Source organism: Leuciscus leuciscus, assembly GCF_965113295.1.
Source record: "Leuciscus leuciscus genome assembly, chromosome: 15".
NCBI classification, from domain to species: Eukaryota; Metazoa; Chordata; class Actinopteri; order Cypriniformes; family Leuciscidae; genus Leuciscus; species Leuciscus leuciscus.
Window position 1 is genome coordinate 2,469,946 of NC_138739.1, and position 27,246 is coordinate 2,497,191.

Consider the following 27,246-nt stretch of genomic DNA (forward strand, 5'->3'; position numbering starts at 1 on the left):
TCGTGATGAAGTTAAGCAACATATTATAAAAGGAAATTTTCTCACATGCAGGCAGCACATGTGAACGATATACACATACACTCACACACGAGGTTCGTATAGGGTTAAATGAAAAGAGCCGCCGTGACATCATAGCCGTGACGCGTGTGATCCGGAGCGCTCGCGCCGTCGGGAATCCCGTTCCCGTTTGATGAAGCGCGTCCCGGTAAACATGACACATGTAACGAGTCCTCGCTGATCCGTCTGGAAAATAACGCGAACGGAAGGAATAAACTTTCGGGATCGTTCGTTATTCTGACGCGGTAAAAAGTCTCTCGTAAGTTTGTTTCCCGTTTGTTTTTTGTCATGTTGAGCGTTTGAGTCATATGAGACTCTCTGATGGTTTATTTACTGGGAGACTATGAAGTTTATGCGCAGATAAAGTTTCAAAGAGAGTTTTCTGTGGACAGATCGCGCGAAGAATTAAAGACCTGATGATAGATAGATAGATAGATAGATAGATAATAAATGATAGGTATCTCTCTCTCTCTCTCTCTCTCTATATATATATATATATAGAGAGAGAGATAGATAGATAGATAGATAGATAGATAGATAGATGGACAGATAGATAGATAGATAGAAATATAGATAGATAGATAGATAGATAGATAGATAGATAGATAGATAGATAGATAGATAGATAGATGGACAGATAGATAGATAGATAGATGGATAGATAGATAGATAGATAGATAGATAGATAGATAGATAGATAGATAGATAGATAGATAGATAGATATGTGTTTTTGTAGGTGAAAGTTGTTTTGGGGTGATTTTGGGACGATCTGTGCTCTTGCGACACACAGGCACACAGTGTGTATTTACTAACCTGATAAAAACACTCACTCAACTCCAGGAACGGGCTTTCAAATCACTGGAAATCAGTTTGAAGTGGCTTCATTCATCACAGGTTCAACATTATGTAAAAATACAAACATGAAGAAGCCATCAAGGCCATATAGTCGCCCACTCTCAGACCCGAAAGAATAATATGTTGATGTGAACTTTGAGATGTTTGTGGTGGGACCCGTTCATTGACCCTGAAAGGTCACGACCTGCCGCTTAATATTAACACATCATCGGCTCTGTATGTGACGGACCTCCAGAAACATCTCAGAGATATAATGAAGTGTGTCTGAACATCTCAGGTGTGGTTATTGAACACAGACTTCTCCTCTTCTTTCCCTCGTCTCTCTGTCTGTAGCGGCAGGTTCCTTCCTTCCTTCGCTTGTGATTTTCCCAGTCCCCCCCCCCTCTCTCTCTCTCTCTCTCTCTCTCTCTCTCTCTGACATGATTTTATTTTCTATTCTCACATGAAGAAACCGTAAAAGTTTGAAGGGATTTGGAAGGTTGACATTTTTTTGTGCTCGATTAAAAAAGATGCATTGCATTTTTTGAAGTTCTATCTATAGATTTTGAGTAGTTCTATGTGAATTTTGTAAGTGATGTGATTTAAAAAAAAATGTATTGTGTCTTTATACTTAATATTTTGTAGTTAACCCTTAAACGCATACCTGGGCTCTTTAGTGACCCGGGCCGTATTTCACTACCCTAAATATAATACAATTATAAAAGAATGCCTGTTTTCCCATTCACTAATTCCCGACTCGAGGTGTGTAACGGTGTAAGTGTATTTTTTCTGCACAAAAATAATTGAATCTTAAGTGCAATTCACATTTATCTGAGACACAGTGACGTTTCACTCGTAGTTACCGCAGGCAGAAAACAAAAGAATAGGAAGAATCATCAGCGTGCCGAAGCGAACTTTCCGGAAAGGTTTGTGGAATTAAAATATCGGGGCCTTTAAGGAGTGTGGATAAAATCCTGACGAGAAATCTGCCAATCAGAGAAGTCGCTGTTGCCATGGAAACAAAGATCTGCAGCGCTTGTCTACTTCCATAAAGCATTGCGAATGATGTAACTACTTATGTTTATATATGTTTTATATGTTATTATCGTACATTTAAAATGTTTTATTCTTCTAATCATTGGCTATAAGTAAGGTTTTGTTTTATGTCATTCGCAGTGCATATTAAGTACAACAGTACGAGTTATTAAATACTTTTCCGCTTGCTAGAAACTTTTTGTAAACAATGTTTGTGAATCTTGTAAGATCTTTCATCCGGAAGTTCTTTATGAAGTTCTCCAGGAGAAAACGAACGAGAGATGCAGGTCAACGGGTCTAACGAGCAGCTGTCAATCTGAGTCACTCTCTCTGATTAACTCGTTAACCTCACGCCGGTCAGGAAGTGACATCAGCACTGCTGTTGCCATGGAGACTTCTTTAACCTCTTCAAGTGCTTGCTTCCAATCCCATGATCCTCTGCTCTTACAGATCTGACCTGTTTGGTGGTTTGGCTTTTTATAAGAGGTCAGAGGTCGTCTGCCTTTCACGTTGTAGGGGTCAAAAGGTCATTTGAGCGTTCAGAATATAAACTAGTGTACTGCACACTACAGGTACATTAACAAGTATTTTGTGTTTAATGAAGTTCTTGCATTTAAATAAATTATTACTATACTGCAGGAATAGCATGCATAGTCACGCTTCACGGTGACCTTTGACCTCACGCTGCTATATGTGAATTCTGTTGTAATGAAGCTCTTTAGGAAATCTGCTGTGTGTTTGAACACACTCATTGATCCACACACTGACCCACATCTCAGTCTTCTGACCAATCGTGAAGCTCCAGTGAGAGTGGGATCGGGATTGGTGTGTTTGTTGGGACGGTTGTTGTTGTTGTAATTCTGTTGTAGTTGTTGGATTCTGATTGGCTGTCAATGTTTTTATCGTTCATCAGCTGAAAAAAAAAAACGTTCTAAAAAGTGATTCCAATGATATTGTTCCTTTTTTAGATTTTTAGAACTAGATCTTTATTATTTATGCTATAGTTATCGTCCTTGGTGTGAACGAGCCTTAACCCTAAAAGTTTGTTTTGTTTTAGTTTTGTTGTAAAGCAAGACTGTCGACCAACTCTAACACAAAACTTGTGACTATTATTTGTTGTACTTCTTTAGTTTAGTTTAGCTTGTTGTGGGAAACTCTTCTCAGCTCCACAACAATTAACATGTTTTAAACCCACCAATTACTGAGTGAATGTAATTCATACGTACACCAATCACAACGCTTGTGATTCAATTATATTTTTCTTTTGGATGTTAAAATATGTTTTCTAAACTTGTGTTTGTTTGTTTGTGTGTGGCGTATGTGGAAACACAGTCACAGTTCACAGACTTCAGAGTTTGAGTGGTGAAATGTGCTGAGCTCCAGTGAGAGGCATGTTGTTGTGCCTGCAGCCGCTCCAGTGCCGGGCCTGACTGACCTCTGCTCCTCATTCTGACGCTTTCATTGTTTGTTTCTGCTGAAACTGAGACTGAGAAACTCACTCACAGAGCTTTCGTCTGTACGATCAGTGTGTGTGTGTGTGTGTGTGTGTGTGTGTGTCAGAGGTCTGAAGACAGTCTGTGAACATTTGGGCTTTGCTTTGGTTTTGGTTCAGTCGCAGAAGTTTCATGTCTCTGCAGCTGGTGTGTGTGTGTTGTGTTAGTTCCCAGAATGCAGTGCGTCAGTCGGTCGGGGGTGGGCGTACCACAGGTTTCTGGTGTCTTCTGAACACGATACAGCTGTCAAATCAGTGTTGTGTTATTTCAACTGTTCCTCGAATACACACACACACACACACACACACACACACACACACACACACACACACACACACACACACACACACACACACACACACACACACACACACACACACACACTCTTCAGGCACTTTTAAGATTGGACTTCATGAAACTAAAGAACAACTTACAGTACAAAAGACGGTTACATTTTATTTTAAGGTGTCATTGTTACAGTGTAATTATATATTTAAGTAATGAGTAATAATAATGAACAACATGTACTTACTATAGGGTTAGGGTAGGATTAGGGTTTGGTTGAGGGTTAGTTGCATGTAATTATGCATAATTTACTGTTATTACTATGGTAAATACATGTAACATTTGTAACAAGGACACTGTAAAATAAAGTGTCACCCAAAACACATAAAAGCTCATTTGGGTATAATATTAACATTACTTATTTATAATTATATAGTCTAAATTATTTATGTAGTTTTTTCCAGACAGACGTTAAAGAAATTAAATTTGTGTGTCAACTAATCTACAAACTTTTTCATTAAATAGTCTTATATTAAAATTATACTGTCAAAGCAAAAATTATTCAGACACTAGTAAATAATTTATTACTACTGGGTGCAGGACACTATAGTTCATTAATGTAAGTGAGGAGAGCAAAATAAAGTAATCTGTGACATATTACACCCAAATATTCTTCATTCAGTGACTACCAGTGACTACATTTGGGAGCAGAAATGATTGGGACACTTTGAGCTGATCATGTTTTGCTGAAGTGTTTCTTCTTTAATTGCTAATGCTCTTTTTACACACAGACTGAACAAAATGAAGCATTGCTTGGTGATTGGTTGAGCTAAACTGGTATTATCTAATTGTGTAGTTAAATTTAACAGCTGACAGATATTAAACATAATTCATGTGTGAGACAGTCTAACAGAAGGACGGACAAAACCAGTCAAATATCAACTGAGTTCTGCTCATATTTTATCACCATTTTCTAAACTAAAGCAAATAAACTGTGATAATGTGAGAAATGTTGAAGGTGTCTGAATCAATTTGGGTTTAATTGTAATTGAGCTAATCAATATGTTAGTGTAATTCTGGGAAAACTGTAATTTCAATAGGAAACATGAGAACATTGAAACGAAAACTGTGCTCAACAAACCATTTCCTCATTAGAATAATGTCTAAGAATTGCAGAAATGAATTATGGCCCATAAAACGTGTGTTTTCCAGTTTTTAAAACGTGTGTTTCTCTCACAGATGCTGTTATGACGGCGGCGGCTCATGAGCGTGTTTGAATTTCTGGAGATGGACGGAAGAAACTCGGCCTTCGTGGCCGGGAGGAGCAGATTACCCAGAGATCCCGGGGCAGTGGGCGGAGTCTGTGTGGTGAACGAAGACTCCTCCCCCTGCATTAGCCAGGGGGAGGGGCCTGATGACAAACGATTTGAGGACGTGCTTTGTGAACTTGGAGGAGGGGTGGAGCTTAACCTGGAGCTGGATGTGAGGGAGGAGCCTCAGGGGGAGGAGCTTAACTGGGAGACGAATCGACATGAGGCGAACGAACACGAAGAGCAAAGCAACACGAGCCGTTCTACAACCAGTCCTGAACCTACAGCAACCTCCACAGGTGAGGATAGTGATGGTGGTTATCGGGGGTGATTACTTTCGCACACTTTTTATACGCGTTCGCTCAATTTCATGAAGTTACATGAAGTGTTTGATTGATTCTCGCATAGAAATGCAGTTCTGTGTGTGTGTAGATCTGTGCAAAGCGTCGCCTCTGTCAGAGCAGCTCCTGCGGGGCCGAGACGAGGGGGCGGGGCTTAACATGGAGTGTCGAATCTGTGGAGACCGAGCCTCGGGATTCCACTACGGTGTTCATGCCTGTGAGGGCTGCAAGGTCAGAGGTCACCGAGGTGTAACGAGTACCTGAAAACCACACTTGAGTAAAAGTACAGATACCTTGCAGCGAAAATGACAAGTTACAAGTCACCAATTTCAATGCAAAAGCTTTCTATTTCAGACAGATGCTGTTCTTTTGAACGTTCTATTCATCAAAGAATCCTGAAATAAAAATGTAAATAACTGTTTTCAACATCGATAACAATAATGAATGTTTCTTGAGCATCAAATCATCATATTAGAATGATTTCTGAAGGATCATGTGACACTGAAGACTGGAGTAATGATGCTGAAAATTCAGCTTTGATCACAGGAATAAATTACACTTTACTGTATATTCACATAGAAAACAGATGATTTACATTACAATAATATTTCACAATATTTCTGTTTTTTTCCCCAATTTTTTATCAATGAATTAAATAAATGCAGCCTTGGTGAGCAGAAGAGACTTCTTTTAAAAACATAAAAAATCTTACAGATCAAAAACTTGTATACTTGTTCAAAAATGTATTCAAGTAGAGAGTAAAAGTTGCTAATATCTTTGATAGTAAAACTAAAAAGTAGCCAAAAAGATACTTAAGTACAGTAACTAATTACATTTACTCAAATGCTTTACGCCACTGAGAGGTCATGCTCGCATCATACTCCATAAGATATCTTAGTTTCGTTTGTTCTCCCAGACTGGAAAACTGTGTGTCTGTGTCTCTCAGGGATTTTTCCGGAGGACCATTCGAATGAAGTTGGAATATGATAAATGTGAGCGCAGCTGTAAGATCCAAAAGAAAAGTCGGAATAAATGCCAGTTCTGTCGATTTCAAAAGTGCCTGGTGCTCGGGATGTCTCATGACGGTAAGCAAAACTTCTGAATCTGAATGTAGTGTTTACATGAACGCTAAACATGTGATCGGGTTGATGTGTGTGTTTATATTTCGTTGCCTTGTACCTGTACTTGTGTAATGACAATAAAGTTGAATCTAATCTAATCTAATCTATATGTCACAAGCTTCAAATCGGTATAGATTTTTCGACATGCGCACATTACACAAATTCTCCTACATTGGTTCTTTATTTGTTTTAAACAGCAGACTTAATATTTATCCATTTCTGGTCGTAATTTGGAGACGATGAGCGTATGAACCTGCAGTAATAGTGCCACACACACACACACACACACACACACACACACAGTCGTGTGTGGATGAGAGTCTGAAGCAAGCTCTGGTGGGCCGTTGTCCGGCTCCACGTCACACACGCAGGGAAAGGAGGATTATAGGAGGACGGGAAACTCATTTATACGACACAGGAAGAACAGCTCGTTCAGCGCATCACACGTCATTATGCTATTTCTATGTCATATGCGGTTTATATGGTTTTCAATCCGATCAAGTGTTTACATGTCCTCTCGATCGGACCAGAAAAGGAATAAACCCCCCCTTTCAATACGATCGAAATATCGTTCGGATCGAGCTCAATCAGATCGTTTAAGGTGTTTTACATGAAGGCTTTTCAGTCCGATTGAGCCGTCAATCCCATTACTAACGGAGTATTTGGTTGCATGTAAATGTAGCCAGTGTTGACTGTGATTCTGTGTTGGTAGCGATCCGATACGGACGGATGCCGGAGGCAGAGAAGCGTAAGCTAGTCGCGGGGATGTTAGCGGGGGAAAAGAGCTCCCAGACCTCCAGTGGTTCAGATCTAAAGTCTCTCGCCAAAAGGGTCAACAACGCCTACCTGAAGAATCTCAACATGACCAAGAAGAAAGCTCGCAACATCCTGACGGGGAAGACCAACGCAAGCCAGGTAACCCTACGAGAAACGCCTAACGTTAAAGGGATAAACGCCTTCGTTCATCTTCGGAACACAAATTAAGATATTTTTGATGAAAACTGATGGCTCAGGGGGGGCTCCATTGACATCTATTTAATTAACACTTTCAAGGCCCAGAAAGGTAGGAAAGACATTGTTAAAATAGTCCGTGTGACTGCATCGGTTTTCATCAAAAATATCTTAATTTGTGTTCAGAAGATGAACGAAGGTCTTATGGGTTTGGAATGACATGAGGGTGGGTAATTAATTACATTTTTGGGTGAACTATCCCTTTAAAAACATTGTAAATGAAGATGCTCGAGAAAAACAACTGGTTTCTCTTTGTGTCCTCCAGCCGTTTGTCATCCATGACATGGACTCGCTGTGGCAGGCGGAAAACGGGCTGGTCTGGAATCAGGTGATTAACGGAGCTCCGCCCAACAAGGAGATCGGCGTGCACGTGTTTTACCGCTGTCAATGCACGACCGTGGAAACCGTACGAGAACTCACTGAGTTCTCCAAAAGCATTCCGGGATTCATCGACCTGTTCTTGAACGACCAGGTAACGGAATCAGGACATGAGGTGTAATTCATGAAAACGACTTTTTTCGTTAAACCTAGGCGAAATCGTACCCTACACCCTTAGGGTACGTTTGCACGACAAAGATTTGCTTAAAACTGAGAAGTTTCTCCTTTGAGTTTTCCGCATACAGACGACAGCATTGTAAAACCAATCCCCATTCACGCGGATCCGCGAAAACGATTAAAAACGCTGTATTCTGCTGCCAGGCCATTAGATGGCGATGAAACACTATACATTGAACACGTAATACGCATGTGCATGACGTCATCGTCTTCAGAGATTCACGTTTTTGTTGTTTACACAGAGACTGTTTTCAAAAACTTGCGCTTTCAGACACCCAATACGCCGTTGTCGTGTAAACGAACAGCCAAAACGCATAAAAAGTGTTTCGTTTTTAATTGAAAACGGTGTCGTGTAAATAGCCCCTTAAATAGTGCGTTATTTGAGTGCACTCATTCAATCCCACAATGCACCGCAATAACGAGTGTACAACTGATGAACAACTCTACGGCTAGAGAATACCCATAATGCACTGTGAGAGTCACGCACTGAATGAATTCCCGCGTCTTGCCAGGAGATGACGCCGCAGCTGAATCAATCATCCATCCATTTTCCAAACCTTGCTGGACCAGCGTAATATCATACAGGTATAAATTGCTTTTTAATTGGTTATTAAATTGTTTAATTACGGTTTATAAATTCTAGTTTCCATAGCAGAATTCCGAAATTCTCGTCCAAAATTTTTGCACGATAAAAAATAAGCAGACCTTACGTTGTGTCAATCACGCTTACACACTGCCTCCGAAACTTTCGTCCATCAAAAAAAAACAAAAAACGGATCAGGTTCGATTTTCTGCGTTTCTCGCATCCGTAGCAAGCATTATGAGAGATGTTTTGACAGTTCAGAGCCACCGAATGACAAATACGGAAAAATGCATACGAAAATGTTGGTATGGGGGAGATTTCGAACACAGCACTAGTAGATAGATAGATAGATCACTTTTTATTGTCATTCAGCTGTACATTTTGAGTGCACAGATTCTGTTTTTTGTTTTACGCAAGAATTGTTTTTACGAACTGTGTGTTTTCTCGACTCTTGACTAGCTTGCCTTTGCTCCCCAGGTGACGCTGTTGAAGTACGGCGTCCACGAGGCGATCTTCGCCATGCTGCCGTCGCTCATGAATAAAGACGGGCTGTTGGTGGCGAATGGGCGGGGGTTCGTGACGAGGGAGTTCCTCCGCAGTCTTCGCAAACCCTTCAGCGAGATCATGGAGCCGAAGTTCGAGTTTGCGGTGAAGTTTAACGCTCTCGAGCTGGACGACAGCGACCTCGCCCTGTTCGTGGCCGCCATCATCCTGTGTGGAGGTGAGATTTCGTCGACTTATGTGAGATTGGGGTGTTTTTGACGGTCAGGTTGATCTCTGTGGGTGTATTTGAGTGCATGTAGGATGTTTTTGAGACTTTATGGGCAGGGTTTGAAATTAAGTTTTTCACTCACAAGCCAATTTGGCCACAAAATGTTTAAGTTACTGGCCATTCAGAACTTCTACTAGCCAATTTTAAATAAGAGAACCAGATAAACTATGTCTCAGTTTATATAAACTGGTTGGCGGGTGTTCATTTCAATCCCTGTTTATGGGTATTTTAAGGTTTCATTGTGGTGGTTCTTTAGGTACACTGGTTGTTTGGGGTGGTCAGTAAGTATTTTTAGGGCGTCAGTGGGGTGTTTTGGAGGGTCATTAAGTATTTAGGGAGTAATCTGGGTGTTTGAGTTTCATAATGGAACTGCAGTAAGAGAAATGACGTACAAATAAAAGCGGGTTTGTGCATGTTTCCTTGAGCGCAGATCGTCCAGGACTCATGAACGTCCATCAGGTGGAGGAGATCCAGGACAACATCCTCCAGGCCCTCAATCAGCACCTGACGCTCAATCACCCCGACGCCGGCTTCATCTTCCCCAAACTCCTGCAGAAGCTGGCCGACCTCCGGCAACTGGTGACGGAGAACGCTCAGCTGGTGCAGAAGATCAAGAAGACGGAGTCAGAGACGTCGCTGCACCCGCTTCTGCAGGAGATCTACAGGGACATGTACTGACCCAAACCATTCCAGGCTCGCGGACCAAATCACTGTGATCGTCAGCTCTCGAGTTGCTACTTTTATAAAACTCTTTGGATCTTATGCGACTGGATGATTTGTTACTGAACTGAACTCTAAAGCAGGCCGAGAGACGTCATCGTAAACGCAATAAAGACCCTCATTTGCTGCTCAAATCTGCCTCACATATGCTTCACAACTTCTTTAACCGAATCTTTAAATTGCAGCAATGCATTCCTATTGAACTATTCAATGTCTTTGACGACACAATGATTTTTGTTGTTGTTTAAGGACGTTTTTTTGGGGGGGGGGGATATGGAAAAATGTCGCTAAATGACGTTAAATATCAAAGGTTGCTGCTACTAGAGAAACCCAATTTGCTCCATCTATTTTGGGTCGGTTTGCAGGTTTGTAACGTTGAGTTTAACTTGTACGTCCTTTGTCCTTTTACTATGTTTGCAAGTCTTGAAGGCCAAAAACACGCGACTTAAGTATGCTAACGGTATGAAACAAGATGTTTAGCTAACCTAGCTTTAACTAACCGGCTTAGCAAGATTTCTAACTGTTGTGGCGTCTTGACCGTAGTTGAGCTGACTGTAGAAGAAGTCCGATTGCGCTATTGTCTGCTAGCGCCCCCAGTGGCGAAACTGAGAATTCAGCACATACTTGGATTGTTTTACAAATTGTTTTCTGATGTGTGCATTCGCATACTTCATGAAAACATTTTTTTTTTACAAATAATCTTCCAGAAAAAACTTGTGAAAAATGTTAGCGCTACACAACAAAAGCGTTTCCGCCAAATGACGTTAAATATGAAAGGTTGCTGCTACTAGCGATACCCATTTTGCTCCATCTATTTTGGGTTGGTTCGCAGGCTTATAACGTTGAGTTTTATACGTCCTTTTGCTATGTTTGGAAGTCTTGAAGGCCAAAAATGCAATGCATAAGCATGCTAACGTTATCAAACAAGATTTTTTATTTAGCTCTTAGCTACATATAAACGTTTCAACAGTTTAACTAGCTTTAACTAACCTGCTTAGCAAGACTTCTAACTGATGCGGCGTCTTGATCATAGTTGAGCTGACTGTAGAAGAAGAATGATTGTGCTAATGTCTGCTAGCGCCCCCAGTGGCGAAACTGAGAATGCAGCACGTATTTGCATTGTTTTACAAATTGTTTTCTGATGCGTTTCATAACAAAACAATACATGAAACTGTAACTAGAAGTGTTTGCACTCGCATACTTCATGAACATTTTTTTTTTTAAATAATCCTTCACGCTTCAAGATATGAAAATTCGATCGCTGATGAAAAGCCAATGCCTAAACCAGATGTTCTGCTGGTTCTAACTGGTTTAAGCTGGTCTCCCAGTCTAACCAGCCAAAAAAAGTGCCCAAAACCTTTCAAAAACCAGCTAGGAGACTAGCTAAGACCAGCTGGTTGAACTGACCAAACATTATTACAACTTTTAAAACCTCAAACCTTCCGTTTTTTTTAATTGTTTTTGTTTGTGTTTCTAAGAAATGATACTGTGATCACATTTATATATCAGAGTTCAGATCAGTGATTGAATATCTGACTCCAGAGTTTATATAAGTATTATTTAATTACGCTTTATTAGTTAGTTTCCCGAATCAGAGGTTACGATCAACAACACGACATATATCACTGTGACCTTTGACCTTAAGCGCATTGTAGGCCTCAATCTGATTTCATTTCATTCGTGTCATGGTGGTGCTGCTAACTGGCTCATGTAGACATGACATGCTGTGAATCTGTGCGTTCTGGCCCGGAAACGAGTGCCGGTGAGATGTGTGCGAGTCTTCCTGTCGGAGGGGCCGTTTGTTTCCTGGTTATGTGAACGATGTGGACAAGAACTGACTGAACTGTTGCAGGGTGATGTTTTCTACAGGCTTTTGTAAAACATCTGAATAAAACTACAGGGTAAAACCTCACAGATTGATCTTCTGGGCTGTTTCATACATGATTTTGCTAACTAAATGAACATCTCTTATGCTCACACAGGGGTCAATGGATTATTGATGAGGTAAGTGGATGTTTTAGAGGGTTTGTGGATGTTATAGGGCGTCATCAGGGTATTTTGGTGTGTGTGTGTGTGTGTGTGTTTTTAAGTCTGTAAGGGGGTGTTTTTGAGAGTCAGTGAGTGTTTTAGGAGATTGTTGGGTGTTTTTGACATCAGTGGTTATTTTTGGGGGTTTGTGGGAATTTTAGGGGGTAACTGGGGTGTGTTTAGGAGGATTATTGGTGTATTTTCAATGATCAGTGTGGTGTTTTTAGTGGTCATCTGTATAATATGTGTTTTTATGGTGTTTTAGGGTGTCATTTAGGATGCCTTATGATTTCTAAATAGCCTAATGTGAGATTGGGGTGTTTTGCTGGGTCTACTGGGTATTTTTGAAGGTCTGTGTGTATTTAGGGGTGCTTAAGAGTGTTTTGAGTAGTCTAATGTGAGATGGGGGTGTTTTTGAGCGTCAGTGAGTGTTTCAGGAGATTGTTGGGTGTTTTTGACATCAGTGGTTACTTATTTTGGATAGTTTGTGGGAATTTTAGGGCGTCACTGGGGTGTTTTGGAGGATCAGTGGCGTATATTTTCAACAGTCAGTCTAGTTTTTAGTATAATAAAGTGTTTTATGGTGTTTTAGGGTGTCATTTAGGGTGCCTTATGATTTCTAAATAGCCTAATGTCAGATTGGGGTGTTTTTGAGGGTCAGATTGAGTGTATGTAGGTTGTTGTTGTTGATTTAGTGTTGCCGAGTATTTTAAGTGTTCATTGTGGTCTTTTTTATGTGGATGGTCAGTTCTGTGCTATTTTTGAGGATAAGTGGGTGTTTAGGGCGTGATTTAGGGTCCTATGGAGGGTAAGTTGTATTCAAAGCTTGATGTGACAGTGAAGTGTATTTGAAGATCAGTGTTTTTGAGTTTTTTTAGGGTCAATGCATATTTTTAGGGTGTCATTGGGGTGTTTTGCAGGGTCCGAAGGGTGTCTTAGTTGGTCAGTTGTTTACTGGGTATTTTTGAAGGTCAGTGGGTATTTAGGGTGACATTTAGGGTGCTTAAGAGTTCTGAGTAGCCTAATGTGAGATTGGGGTGTTTTGGACAGTCAGGTTGATCTCTGTGGGTGTATTTGAGTGCATGTACAATGTTTTTGAGACTTATTTTAAGGTTTCATTGTGGTGGTTTTATAGGTACACTGGTTGTTTGGGGTGGTCAATAAGTATTTTTTGGGCATCAGTGGGGTGTTTTGGAGGGTCAACAGTGTATTAGTTAGTTAGTTGTGTTCTGGTTATTATTGAAGGTTAGTGGGTATTTAGGGTGTTCGGGGTACTTTATAGGGCCATTTGTGTTCTGAGTAGCCTAGTGTACAGCCTAGTGTGCTTGGTGGGCATTACGTATTTAGGTAGTTATCTAAGTGTTTAGGAGTTTCTGGGCATTGCTGAGGGTCACTGGTGTTTTAGGGGATCATTGAGGTGTTTTGAGGGTCATTAAGTAATGTGAGTGTTTTGAGTTTTAGTGGGAGTTTTTGAAGATCACTGGGTGTTATAGTAGATCATTGGGGTGTTTTTGAGGGTCGTTATGTATTTAGGAAATAATCTGGGAGTTTGAGTTTCGATGGGTGATTTTGAGGGTCACTGGTGTCTTAGGGGGTCATTGGGGGTGTTTTGAGGGTCACTGGTGTTTTAGGGGGTCATTGGGGTGTTTTAGGGGGTCATTGTGTGTTTGGAGGGTCACTGGGTGTCTTAGGGGGTCATTGTGTGTTTCTGAGGGTCACTGGGTGTTTTAGGGGGTCATTGGGGTGTTTCTGAGGGTCACTAGGTTTTTTAGGGGGTCATTGGGGTGTTTGGAGGGTCACTGGGTGTCTTGGGGGGTCATTGGGGTGTTTCTGAGGGTCACTAGGTGTTTAGGGGGTCATTGGGGTGTTTGGAGGGTCACTGGGTGTCTTAGGGGGTCATTGGGGTGTTTCTGAGGGTCACTAGGTGTGTTAGGGGGTCATTGGGGTGTTTTGAGGGTCACTGGTGTTTTAGGGGGTCATTGGGGTGTTTCTGAGGGTCATTGGGGTGTTTTGAGGGTCACTGGGTGTCTTAGGGGGTCATTGGGGTGTTTCTGAGGGTCACTAGGTGTTTTAGGGGGTCATTGGGGTGTTTTGAGGGTCACTGGTGTTTTAGGGGGTCATTGGGGTGTTTCTGAGGGTCACTGGTGTTTTAGAGGGTCATTGGGGTGTTTCTGAGGGTCATTGGGGTGATTTGAGGGTCACTGGGTGTCTTAGGGGGTCATTGGGGTGTTTTGAGGGTCACTGGTGTTTTAGGGGGTCATTGGGGTGTTTCTGAGGGTCATTGGGGTGATTTGAGGGTCACTGGGTGTCTTAGGGGGTCATTGGGGTGTTTTGAGGGTCACTGGTGTTTTAGGGGGTCATTGGGGTGTTTTGAGGGTCACTGGGTGTCTTAGGGGGTCATTGGGGGTGTTTTGAGGGTCACTGGTGTTTTAGGGGGTCATTGGGGTGTTTTGAGGGTCACTGGGTGTCTTAGGGGGTCATTGGGGTGAATTTGAGGGTCACTAGGTGTTTTAGGGGGTCATTGGTTTGTTTTTGAGGATCACTGTGTATTTCAGGGGATCATTGGGGTGTTTTTAAGGGTTGTTAAGTATTTAGGGATTAATCTGGGTGTCATTTTTGAAGATCACTGGGTGATTTAAGGGGTCATTTGGGTGCTTTGAGGGTTATGTAATTCGGGAGTAATCTGGGTGTTTTGGGGTTTTGGAGGGTGTTTTAGAAGATCACTGTATGTTTTACGAGATCATCGGGTGTTTTTGATCGTCACTGAGGTGTTATCGAGGTTCAGATGCTCAGAGAGATGTGTTTGAGGCTCACTGTGTGATTTAAGAGTCGTGATGAATCGCAGGGCGTGAGGGTCAGTGAAAGGTTTCAGAAGGTACGTGCTCTTCCTCTGAGTTGTGCTCTTCTGTTTTCCTGGACGTTACGTATGTTTCCTCCGTTACAGTACGCTTGTTTCCCCCTCAGCTGGAGGTCGTGACCCCTCGTTCGGTTTGAGTTGTTTCCTCTCTCTAAGGTTAGTATGTAAATGCATAAGGAACAGAACAATCATGTGGGTCACAGGATAACACACGCCCATCTGAACCTGATTATGATTATCGTTATGAGTGATTGTTTGTGTATGACTTTTGTTTTAAGTGTGTGTGTGTGTGTGTGTGTGTGTGTGTGTGTGTGTGTGTGTGTGTGTGTGTGCGTGCGCGCGTGAATGTGCTCTGCAGATGTTGTATGAACAATGTGGCCCCAGGCAGCATAACTCGCCCTCTCTCTATTGTGTGTGTGTGTGTGTGAGAGAGAGAGAGAGAGAGAGAGAGAGTGTGTGTGTGTGTGTGTGTGTGATGGGTTGGTTTAGGGTTCGAGTTTGTGTGTGTGTGTGTGTGTGTGTGTGTGTGTGTGTGTGTGTGTGTGTGTGTGTGTGTGTGTGTGTGGTGTGTGTGTGTGTGTGATGGGTAGGTTTAGGGTTTGAGTTTGTGTGTGTGTGTGTGTGTGTGTGTGTGTGTGTGTGTGTGTGTGTGTGTGTGATGGGTAGGTTTAGGGGTCAAGTTTGTGTGTGTGTGTGTGTGTGTGTGATGGGTAGGTTTAGGGTTCGAGTTTGTGTGTGTGTGTGTGTGTGTGTGTGTGTGTGTGTGTGTGTGTGTGTGTGTGTGTGTGATGGGTAGGTTTAGGGTTCGAGTTTGTGTGTGTGTGTGTGTGTGTGTGTGTGTGTGTGTGTGTGTGTGTGTGTGTGTGTGTGATGGGTAGGTTTAGGGGTCGGGTTAGTGTGTGTGTGTGTGTGTGTGTGTGTGTGTGTGTGTGTGTGTGTGTGTGTGATGGGTAGGTTTAGGTTTCGAGTTTGTGTGTGTGTGTGTGTGTGTGTGTGTGTGTGTGTGTGTGTGTGTGATGGGTAGGTTTAGGGGTCAAGTTTGTGTGTGTGTGATGGGTAGGTTTAGGGGTCGGGTTAGTGTGTGTGTGTGTGTGTGTGTGTGTGTGTGTGTGTGTGTGTGTGTGTGTGTGTGTGTGTGTGTGTGTGTGTGTGTGTGTGTGTGTGTGTGTGTGTGATGGGTAGGTTTAGGGTTCGAGTTTGTGTGTGTGTGTGTGTGTGTGTGTGTGTGTGTGTGTGTGTGTGTGTGTGTGTGTGTGTGTGTGTGTGTGTGATGGGTAGGTTTAGGGGTCGGGTTAGTGTGTGTGTGTGTGTGTGTGTGTGTGTGTGTGTGTGTTCTGCGCAGGTTCCCCGTCCCAGCTAGAGCTCTGACTGCAGTCCGGAGTCAGTGGTCTCTCTCTCTGCTGGTCTCCCGCTGACTAAAACAAAAGAGTTTAAGTGTTTGAACAGGATTTGTTCACACGAGATGCTGAAATCTGCCTAGCTCAGATTAGGCGGATCAGCGCGCGGATCATGCGGACCGAGAGGAATGTTGAATGTGCTGTTACGAAACCAAACACATTCATAAACGTGTCACTGAATTACCCTGAGGAGATTTCTTTAAGATTGTCGGGAGTGTTTATTTATTTATTTATTAATATCATTTGCTAGCTTGATTGTTTTTAAGTTTCGCAAGTAATTGAGCTCTCAGTAATTCAGGTCTTCACGCCCTCTTGTGGTCAAATATGGAATTAAATCCTGTATTTTGATTTCTTATGGTTTCACAACCGGGATATTAAAAACAATAACATGTACAAAATTAAATATCTTTTTTTTTTTTAAACTTAGGTGTAAAAAATATACATATATATATATATATATATATATATATTTATTTATTTATAATTTTTCTCCTCAGTGATTTGATGATGGTCTCTATTTGACTTTGATAAATATTATGTCAGTAATATATGTTTGTGTGATGATTTATGAGTGATGTCCAGGGCTAACACCCGCTTCCTCCTGCGTGCCGTGTCGTCGGCTAAGCGCTAAGAAGATTAGCACTGACTCTTTATCTCTGAACGGACGCGATACAGACGGTAGGAAGAAACTCTTTACATTGTGTTTTCTGTCAGTGTGTTTTACCAGCAGATGAATAATAAATCAGGCCTGTATGATTATACTGGAATACTGGGAGACAGTGACGACAGTGATGACGGTACGACACACACACTTAGTTTTAGTTTTCATTTTAAACAAAGTACCAGTTTTGGACTCTAATATATTGAGATAAACACTAACTTGAGTTGGTTTTGGCCACATTAAACAGATCCAAACTCAAAGAAGCTGCTGGAGGCTTCCTGGGAGAATCTGTCCATCATGGACAGACTGGGATTAAAGAGGTAAAGACTAGGGTTGGGTTTCGTTTACATTTGAACGATTTCGATTCCTAATTTCAATTCCAATAAGGTAAAAAAAATAAATAAAAAAAAATTTAGATATCATTCACATTTAGTCTTATTGCAAAACATGTAATTGTGTCTGAATATCATGAGCAGAAATCATCAGGATAAAGAACACTTACACAAGGAGCGTTTGCCTGTGGTTTAAAAACACCATAGAAGAACATCTAGCCGAACTAATATACACTTCAGGCGTTATAAACACTCAAAAAAATAATAATAATAAAAAAATAATAATAATTTGCAATCGCATTTTTTTTTACAACTGAACAAAGATTGAAATAAACAGTGTTTTAAGATTTTTAAGTTCAGAAACTGGAATCAAATGTAAAATAACACTGTACTTTAAAAATAAAATATACATTACAAATATAGTTACAAAAGTTATTCAGTGAAGAACGAGTGATTTTCTCTTTGTCTTCTGTTGTTTGATTAGTGTTATTATAGAGACAGCATATATTATATGTTATATTAGGAATATTAGTGTTATTATAGAGATATATATTATATGTTATATTAGGAATAATGGCTGCTGTCACTTTAAGAGCTGCACGGATCTAATATACTGACACACATGAACACAGAAAACAGAGTCTCTCGCGCTTCAATGGTTTAAAGTCATATTGAAATGCTCACAGAGGAATCGATAAGAGGAATCGAAATTAAAATTTTATAACAAGTATCCGATTCCTTACCTCAAGTAATAAAGACCCACTGAAACAAACTCACAGTATCATGCTGCTAATGCTAACGCTAACAGGACATGTTTCTCACAGCAGTGTGGAGATGACGGAGGACGAGGTCGAGGTGAGTCTCTCTCAGAGAGAGTGTGTGTTAGATATAACATCCCCAGATGTCACTAACACCTGTGGACACACACACACAGAGCGCGTTTACCCAGTTTGCACTGGGGTTTCGCTGTGACCAGTACACGCTAACGCAGCGGCTTCAAGCGGAGCGTCACGAGCGTGTCGTCGCGGAGGAGAATCTGCAGCGAGAACTGCTGCACACCAGAGAGATGCTACAGGTACAGCAGAACACACACCTGAGACTCTGCTGAGCGTCGCGAGGGCATTCTGGGTACAGTCACAGTGATGAAGTTAAATTCATAAATCTGCCGCACATTGAGAGTTTAAAATGAAGAGCTCCAAACCACATTCAGTGTGCAGCGTGAACATCAGTCAGTCACTTTAACAGGGACTCAAACCTCGTTTTAGTTGTGAAATAGTGTCTCAGTCTACATTACACTACATACTACTAATAATAATATAATTATTTATTCATATGACAATAATATATGGAAGCTTGTTTCCAACACAGAATAAAACATTTTAAAAGATAATCTCACAATTGCATTTATATCTCGCAATTCTGACTTTATAACTCGCAATTACGACTTTATATCACACAATTGCGACTTTATATCACACAATTCTGAATTTTTAACACAATTCTGACTTTATATCACGCAATTCTGACGTTATAACTCGTAATTGCGACTTTATATCACGCAATTCTGAATTTTTAACACAATTCTGACTTTATATCATGCAATTCTGACGTTATAACTCGTAATTGCAACTTTATATCACGCAATTCTGAATTTTTAACACAATTCTGACTATATCATGCAATTCTGACTTGATAACACAATTGCGAATTTATATCACGCAATTCTGACTTTATAACTCGCAATTACGACTTTATATCACACAATTCTGAATTTTTAACACAATTCTGACTTTATATCACGCAATTCTGATGTTATAACTCGTAATTGCGACTTTATATCACGCAATTCTGAATTTTTAACACAATTCTGACTTTATATCATGCAATTCTGACTTTATAACACAATTGCGAATTTATATCACGCAATTCTGACTTTATAACACAATTGCGAATTTATATCACGCAATTCTGACTTTATAACTCGCAATTACGACTTTATATCACGCAATTCTGAATTTTTAACACAATTCTGACTTTATATCACGCAATTCTGACGTTATAACTCGTAATTGTTTGTGACTTTATATCACACAATTCTGAATTTTTAACACAATTCTGACTTTATATCATGCAATTCTGACTTTATAACTCGCAATTACGACTTTATATCACACAATTCTGACTTTATAACTCGCAATTACGACTTTATATCACACAATTCTGAATTTTTAACACAATTCTGACTTTATATCACGCAATTCTGACGTTATAACTCGTAATTGCGACTTTATATCACGCAATTCTGAATTTTTAACACAATTCTGTCTTTATATCATGCAATTCTGACTTTATAACACAATTGCGAATTTATATCACGCAATTCTGACGTTATAACTCGCAATTACGACTTTATATCACACAATTCTGAATTTTTAACACAATTTTGACTTTATATCATGCAATTCTGACTATAACTCGCAATTACGACTTTATATCACACAATTCTGAATTTTTAACACAATTCTGACTTTATATCACGCAATTCTGACGTTATAACTCGTAATTGCGACTTTATATCACGCAAGTTTGAATTTTTAACACAATTCTGACTTTATATCATGCAATTCTGACTTTATAACTCGCAGTTACGACTTTATATCACGCAATTCTGAATTTTTAACACAATTCTGACTTTATATCATGCAATTCTGACTTTATAACTCGCAATTACGACTTTATATCACGCAATTCTGAATTTTTAACACAATTCTGACTATATCATGCAATTCTGACGTTATAACTCGCAGTTACGACTTTATATCACGCAATTCTGAATTTTTAACACAATTCTGACTTTATATCATGCAATTCTGACTTTATAACTCGCAATTACGACTTTATAGCACTCAATTCTGAATTTTTAACACAATTCTGACTATATCATGCAATTCTGACTTTATAACTCGCAATTACGACTTTATAACACACAATTCTGAATTTTTAATACAATTCTGACTATATCACGCAATTCTGACGTTATAACTCATAATTGCGACTTTATATCACGCAAGTTTGAATTTTTAACACAATTCTGACTTTATATCATGCAATTCTGACTTTATAACTCGCAGTTACGACTTTATATCACGCAATTCTGAATTTTTAACACAATTCTGACTTTATATCACGCAATTCTGACGTTATAACTCGTAATTGCGACTTTATATCACACAATTCTGAATTTTTCACACAATTCTGACTTTATATCATGCAATTCTGACTTTATAACTCGCAGTTATGACTTTATATCACGCAATTCTGAATTTTTCACACAATTCTGACTATATATCATGCAATTCTGACTTTATAACTCGCATTTACGACTTTAAATCACGCAATTCTGAATTTTTAACACAATTCTGACTATATCACGCAATTCTGACGTTATAACTCGTAATTGCGACTTTATATCACACAATTCTGAATTTTTAACACAATTCTGACTTTATATCATGCAATTCTGACTTTATAACTCGCAGTTATGACTTTATATCACGCAATTCTGAATTTTTAACACAATTCTGACTATATATCATGCAATTCTGACGTTATAACTCGTAATTGCGACTTTATATCACGCAATTCTGAATTTTTAACACAATTGCGACTTTATATCATGCAGTTCTGACTTTATAACTCGCAATTACGACTTTATATCACACAATTCTGAATTTTTAACACAATTCTGACTTTATATCATGCAATTCTGAATTTTTAACACAATTCTGACTTTATATCACGCAATTCTGAATTTTTAACACAATTCTGACTTTATATCATGCAATTCTGACTTTATAACTCGCAGTTACGACTTTATATCACGCAATTCTGACTTTATAACTCGCAGTTGCGACTTTATATCACGCAATTCTGACTTTATAACTCGCAATTACGACTTTATATCACACAATTCTGACTTTATAACTCGCAATTACGACTTTATATCACGCAATTCTGAATTTTTAACACAATTCTGACTTTATATCATGCAATTCTGAATTTTTAACACAATTCTGACTTTATATCACGCAATTCTGAATTTTTAACACAATTCTGACTTTATATCATGCAATTCTGACTTTATAACTCGCAGTTACGACTTTATATCACGCAATTCTGACTTTATAACTCGCAATTACGACTTTATATCACGCAATTCTGACTTTATAACTCGCAATTACGACTTTATATCACGCAATTCTGAATTTTTAACACAATTCTGACTTTATATCACACAATTCTGATGTTATAAGTCGCAATTGCAACTGAGAAAAAAGTCAGAATTGCGAGATAAAACGTTTTTTTTCTATGGCAGAAACAAGCTTCCATAGTAAAAGTCATAAATTGTAAAACAAATGCACTGAATAATAAATTAAACTTTCATAACTTTTTGTCCTAATTTCCACACATAAGGGTATAGAAATGAGATGAACCCGTGAACTTTATTTTAACGAAAAATGCAGTCGAGCTTTTATTTTGGCGGATATCAAGTTTACCAAAGCGTCTCATTACAAATCTAGTGAAATCTCTCACAGTGCATTATGGGTAATCTCTAGCCGTTGAGCGTACATCAGTTGTACACTCATTATTGCGGTGCATTGTGGGATTGAATGAGTGCACTCAATAACGTCCACTATGGTTTCTGAAACCACTACAAATGGCCGTCCCCTCAAATAATCATAATTGCTAACTTGCAATGTTGGTACTCAAAAAGTGCTTCCCTACACACCACGCATGTGACCTGCGCACCAGTGAGGGGGTTATAAGGGTTTGTGCTGTCCTGCAGGTGTTGTATGAGCGTCTTCCAGATGTGGATAGCAGAGAGATGGTGGAACAGATGAAGAACAACCTGCAGATGCTGGAGAGCAATGTCGACAATGTTGTGAAGACAGCAGAGATGCTTGGAGCCGCACACCAGGTACTTCACATCACAAAACCCACATAGACCGTCCATAAACCTTTTCATAACCATGTTTGCGCATCAGGAAGCGCGTGTCAGTCACGCCGTGGAGATGATGTCGGTTCACGTGGAGCATCTCAAGAGACGTCACGCTTCAGAGAGCGAGGAGATGCTGGAGGCCAGGAAGATGCTGCAGAGGAGGAAGCGTCGATTACACAGCGACTCCTCAGGTCAGTGCTGCCCCCTAGTGGCCTGGAGGATAAATAAACCTTTAGGGGCCGCTTACACGACACCATTTTCAACTAAAAACGTAAAACTTTTTATGGCCGTTCATTGACGTTCATTTTAGATGCCTGAAAACGCAAACTTTTGAAAACGGGTTTCAGTGCTGCCACCTAGTGGCCTGGAGGGGCTGCTTACACAACACCATTTTCAACTACAAACAAAACTTTTTATGCGTTTTGGCTGTTCATTTACACGACAATTTAAACGCAAACTTTTGAAAACGGGGTTCAGTGCTGCCCCTAGTGGCCTGGATGGTAAATAAACCTGTAGTCTTAGGAGCCGCTTACACAACACCGTTTTCAACTAAAATGTAAAACTTTTTATGCGTTTTGGCCGTTCAATTACACGACAACGGCGTTACACGACAACAACTTTTGAAAATGGGTTCAGTGCTGCCCCCTAGTGGCCTGGAGGGTAAATTAACCTGTAGTCTTACATAATCAGAATTTTCTTCAAATAGATGACCGGGACCTGTTCAGACATTCATCACAACAGGTAACTGACCATGATTGAACTATTAGACTAAATCAGTGACTCATGCATACCTCTCTAGACCTTACTTTGCATATTTAAAGAGCTAATTCACCAGACTAAATACATGTAAACTTATGATCTACTCACCTTGATGTCATTACGAACCCCTTTTTGTAGGTTTATGCCACTCTTTTAGTGACCAAACGTCTTTTATGTTGTTTGGAGCTTGATAGATGTAATGACTATGAGCTGTAATTAACATTTGTCTTGAATTATTCTGAAATGTGTTTAACCATAGCCAATACGCCGCAGGGTGAGCGTCACATTACTCCCGACTCAATCTGAGGTATGTCTCTGGATCATATTCCAGCGTTTGCTTCTGGTTTGATTGTCTGGAGGTTTTTACGAGATTTTTTATCGCTGCAGTTGAAGCATCTAGAGGCTTCGTTTCTGGAGAGCTGCGAAACCAGTGCGAACGCAAAGCTTGATACACAAGCAGACAGGAGGTAAAACTAGACTACTATAGTAGCTTAAGGTTTATTTAACCCGAAAATATGACTGTTTCCTGTGTGCGTCTCTCAGACAGGAAGTAGTTCCAGCAGATTCTCCTCTTAACAGTCTAAGCCAATACGAAGACAGTGACAGCAGCACGTTTCAAAGGTAAAACGCGTGACATATGTGACCCTGGACCACAAAACCAGTCACGGGTATATTTGTGGCAATAGCCAACAATACATTGTATGGGTCAAAATTATGGTCCAGGGTCACACACAATGTGTATTCCTTCACTACATGAGTGCATGTGACCGATCTGTGTCTTCGACAGTGTGACGCAAATGTGCCATCGCCGTCGTTATCCTCCAATCAAACCCAAAGAAAGTTCATGTGAGGGGGAGGAGTCAGAACAAGGGGAGGAGTCAGAACAAGGGGAGGAGTCAGAACAAGTTGAGGAGAACCCTGAACTGTGCGTTTACAGTCATGTTCATCTTAATTTATGCGCATAATTCAGACCACTGACATGTGATATGTTTTCAGGTGTCTCGTGGCACATCGGCGCCCCCTGGTGTCCTGGAGGTTTCCATACGGATGGATCGTCAGAGTGATTCCGCTCGTGTTCGGTCTGATAATGCTGATGGCGACTCTTTTATATGTATTCGTGAGTGTTTGTATAAATCACTGATGGTTTAGTGTTGTTATTAGATCTTAAAGGACTAGTTTAGGTATGAATAAACACTCTGTCGTAACTGAATCATGACTGTTTCTGTTTTGGGTGGCTTGAATTGAGTTTGAGTTTGAGTTTATTTGACATAAAAAGTAGCAATACAACATTTAAGGATAACACAATGAAGTTGCATTAACTTATTTCCATTGTGGTCCTTGATTTTTTTTTTAACGAGACGAGTGTCATTGACTTTGGATTTCCACCAGGTGGCGCTAGTGAGTCACTCTCGCTCATTCACTCATAGACAGCAGATGAACGTAACTGGATTATAGAGTTAAATTCACTTTAAGCCCTGTGAATGTGGCTGCTCGTGTGTCCTGAACACAATACAAACAGGTTGGCATTAAATATTCTTGTTTATTTCGACTGAATGTCCTCCTTTCTCCTGAAACAGGTGCAAAGCCATGGCAACAGATTAATGACTCTAATTAACAGTATCCAAATTCATTGAGAAGCTTCAGATCGACTGATTCACCAGATGCTGCTCATTTCATGCTGCTTTCATTTGGATTGTTAGTAATGGTAATGAATGCGTGAGAGACATTAATATTCATTAATGCAGTTTAATAGAGGCGTCAAATAAGCCTGATCTGGATGAGATTAAACTCTCTTCTTCATTCTGCTGAAGTTATACAAACTCGTACAGACGTTTGCTAATGAACTCCTGTTTCCTGTCCTGTGAATTTCAGGGCATCTTAACCCCGCCCACATTCTTCTGCTCAGCCAATCACATCTCAGAATGAGAAGCAAGATCAGGAAGTGCTCTTAATTTTCTGCTCAGGTCATGTTAACCGGATTACTTTTTTTTTTTTATTTTTTTTTTTTTTTTTTTTTTTTTTTTTTTTTATTGAAGTGTCAAATTTACAACAATAACTGGCTTAGTCATAATTTACAAAAATATCATTGCAAACAGGGAACGGAGCACGTAAAATGAAAAAAAATAAAAATATAAACAAAAATAATAAATGACAAATAATAAAATAAGACAGTAGTTAAGGGGCTTCAGTTAATTTTAAAGCATCAATAAAATTAAGCAATTTACTTGCTGTTTTCTTCTTCATAAACAACAGGGACTTATAGTACAATGCAAATTCTCTCTTGAAGACAGAAAAAAGAGGCTGTGTCTTTATCCATTTACATTTGTGGATGAAAAATTTACCAGAAATAATTAAAGTGTTTAAAAGCAGATCATGGTTTTTGTCCTTCATTATAATTCCAAATGTAATGTTATCTCTAGTGAAACTAGATAGAGACTGGAGATAGGGCTCCAACCAATCATACATGTCACACCAGAATGTGTTACTGTAAGGGCAGAAGAAAAACAAATGATCCGTGGTCTCTATTTCTTCATCACAGAATATACAGTTTGTTAGATCAAATTTAAATCTACGTGAGAGGAGGTCACTTGAAGGATAAATGTCATTCATGACTTTGAAGTGAAGCTCTTTAGCTTTTGGTGATATAGGTAATTTTAAAAAGTCTGTGCGCAGTTTTTTCAGAGAAGAATGATTGAAGATAAGATAAGATGCATTTCGGCTATATTGCATTGGGTATAAGGTCAAAGTAAAGAGATCACGGAACACTTTGTTTTGCAGAGTCCTACTACAGAACTGGTGACCAGCAATCATCAGTGAAGGCAGAAGAGGAGGGTTGAGCAAATGAGGTAGTGCATTTTTTGCCATCAAAAGGAAGGCAGAAGGGATGCTTTGGATAACCATATCATAATGTTTACTATTGCACTGAAAATTAAATTTTGTACCAAAATCTTCAAAAGATAAAATATTGCCATAACTGTCCAGTAAATGTGTGAGAGACCAAATGTTGTTTTCCATCCATTCATTAAAATACAGGGACTTATTTCTAAAGAGAATAAATCTGCAATTCCAGATGGGAACATCATGGGGAGTGAAATTGTGTTTGTACAATAGTTTCCAATATAACAACACTTGTGAATGAAATGCAGACAGTTTTACAGGAAGTTTTGGAACATCAAAATCACAGCGCAAAAACAAATCAATGCCTCCCATTTTTTTAAACAATTCCCTGGAGACACAATACCAGAAGCTACTACTATTTGCGAGAAAGCATCTTAGCCATTTCATCTTTAAGGTTCCGTTTATACAATCAAAGTCTATGGCTTGTAGCCCACCATCTTCATAGTCTTTCACTATAGTTGCTCTTTTAAGATAATGGGGTTTTCTTTTCCAGATGTAATCAAAGTTTAATGTATTGATGGATTTAACAGCTTTTTTAGGGATAGATAGAGAAAAGGCTGGGTAAATACACCTGGAAAGGCTTTCCATTTTGGTTATAAAGATGCGACCAAACAGAGAAAGATCTCTATTCAACCATCTGTCTAATCTTGATTTACATTCATCCATTTTTTTCCATACATTTAATGTTTCACTCATCTTAGTATCTTTGGTTATATGAATACCCAAGTATTTGACTGCAGTTTTAATAGGGATACCATAAGATGCCTCAAGGTGGCAGTCATGTATAGATAACAACTCACACTTTTTCAGATTCAGTTGTAATCCAGAGGCTTTTGAAAATAAGTCTATAGTTTCAGTAGCCTTTGGGACCTGTTCAAGATTTTTAAGGAATAGAGTGGTGTCGTCGGCCAGCTGACTTATAACTATTTGGTTATCAAATACATTTAACTGTTCGATATCTGAATTTTTAATAAGGATTGACAACATTTCAGCTGCAATTATGAATAGCGAGGGTGAAATGGGACAGCCTTGTTTAATACCTCTGTTGACCGTGAAGCGAGGTGTAGTGCCACCTGAGAGAGACACTGAGCTGTTGGTGTCATTGTAAAAACATTTTATAGTGTTTATAAATTTTTCCCCAAAACCACATAATTGTAGAGCCTTAAAAATAAAAGGGTGTTCTACCGAGTCAAACGC

General features: G+C 39.6%; 2 protein-coding genes across 4 annotated transcripts; both read left to right on the forward strand.

Annotated features, from left to right (window-relative positions):
- The first annotated feature begins 67 nt into the window (after nucleotides 1-67).
- On the forward strand, nucleotides 68-12,030 carry pparda (peroxisome proliferator-activated receptor delta a). Of its 2 annotated transcripts, none has more exons than XM_082138733.1 (8): nucleotides 68-316; nucleotides 4,945-5,314; nucleotides 5,448-5,587; nucleotides 6,303-6,441; nucleotides 7,190-7,392; nucleotides 7,754-7,960; nucleotides 9,104-9,347; nucleotides 9,829-12,030. In XM_082138733.1, the coding sequence occupies exons 2-8, from the start codon at nucleotides 4,969-4,971 to the stop codon at nucleotides 10,074-10,076; spliced, it is 1,527 nt and encodes a 508-aa protein (XP_081994859.1). In that variant the 5' UTR covers nucleotides 68-316; nucleotides 4,945-4,968; the 3' UTR covers nucleotides 10,077-12,030. The 2 variants fall into 2 exon arrangements, with proteins under 2 accessions (XP_081994859.1, XP_081994860.1); XM_082138734.1 differs by lacking the exon at nucleotides 68-316 and adding an exon at nucleotides 621-1,190.
- A 4,819-nt stretch (nucleotides 12,031-16,849) lies between these two features.
- Nucleotides 16,850-25,127, forward strand: LOC309475821 (uncharacterized protein). 2 transcript variants are annotated; one of them, XM_082138754.1, is made up of 13 exons: nucleotides 16,850-17,197; nucleotides 17,309-17,381; nucleotides 18,221-18,248; nucleotides 18,328-18,468; nucleotides 22,240-22,371; nucleotides 22,439-22,583; nucleotides 23,099-23,133; nucleotides 23,411-23,458; nucleotides 23,539-23,618; nucleotides 23,695-23,772; nucleotides 23,939-24,076; nucleotides 24,148-24,268; nucleotides 24,729-25,127. In XM_082138754.1, exons 1-13 carry the CDS (start codon nucleotides 17,131-17,133, stop codon nucleotides 24,783-24,785), a joined length of 1,143 nt encoding a protein of 380 aa, XP_081994880.1. In that variant the 5' UTR covers nucleotides 16,850-17,130; the 3' UTR covers nucleotides 24,786-25,127. The 2 variants fall into 2 exon arrangements, with proteins under 2 accessions (XP_081994880.1, XP_081994879.1); XM_082138753.1 differs by having other exon boundaries at nucleotides 16,852-17,197; nucleotides 18,218-18,248.
- Nucleotides 25,128-27,246: the final 2,119 nt, after the last annotated feature.

What these genes read in the sequence shown, in the direction of transcription:
- pparda (XM_082138733.1), top strand. Translation starts at nt 4,969, where the DNA reads ATGAGCGTGTTTGAATTTCTGGAGATGGACGGAAGAAACTCGGCCTTC. An exon ending in GGAAGACCAACGCAAGCCAG is followed by an intron (nt 7,393 to 7,753) that starts GTAACCCTACGA and finishes TGTGTCCTCCAG; the next exon opens with CCGTTTGTCATCCATGACAT. An exon ending in ACCTGTTCTTGAACGACCAG is followed by an intron (nt 7,961 to 9,103) that starts GTAACGGAATCA and finishes TTTGCTCCCCAG; the next exon opens with GTGACGCTGTTGAAGTACGG.
- LOC309475821 (XM_082138753.1), top strand. Translation starts at nt 17,131, where the DNA reads ATGAATAATAAATCAGGCCTGTATGATTATACTGGAATACTGGGAGAC. An exon ending in ATTACACAGCGACTCCTCAG is followed by an intron (nt 22,584 to 23,098) that starts GTCAGTGCTGCC and finishes TTCTTCAAATAG; the next exon opens with ATGACCGGGACCTGTTCAGA. An exon ending in GTTGAGGAGAACCCTGAACT is followed by an intron (nt 24,077 to 24,147) that starts GTGCGTTTACAG and finishes ATATGTTTTCAG; the next exon opens with GTGTCTCGTGGCACATCGGC.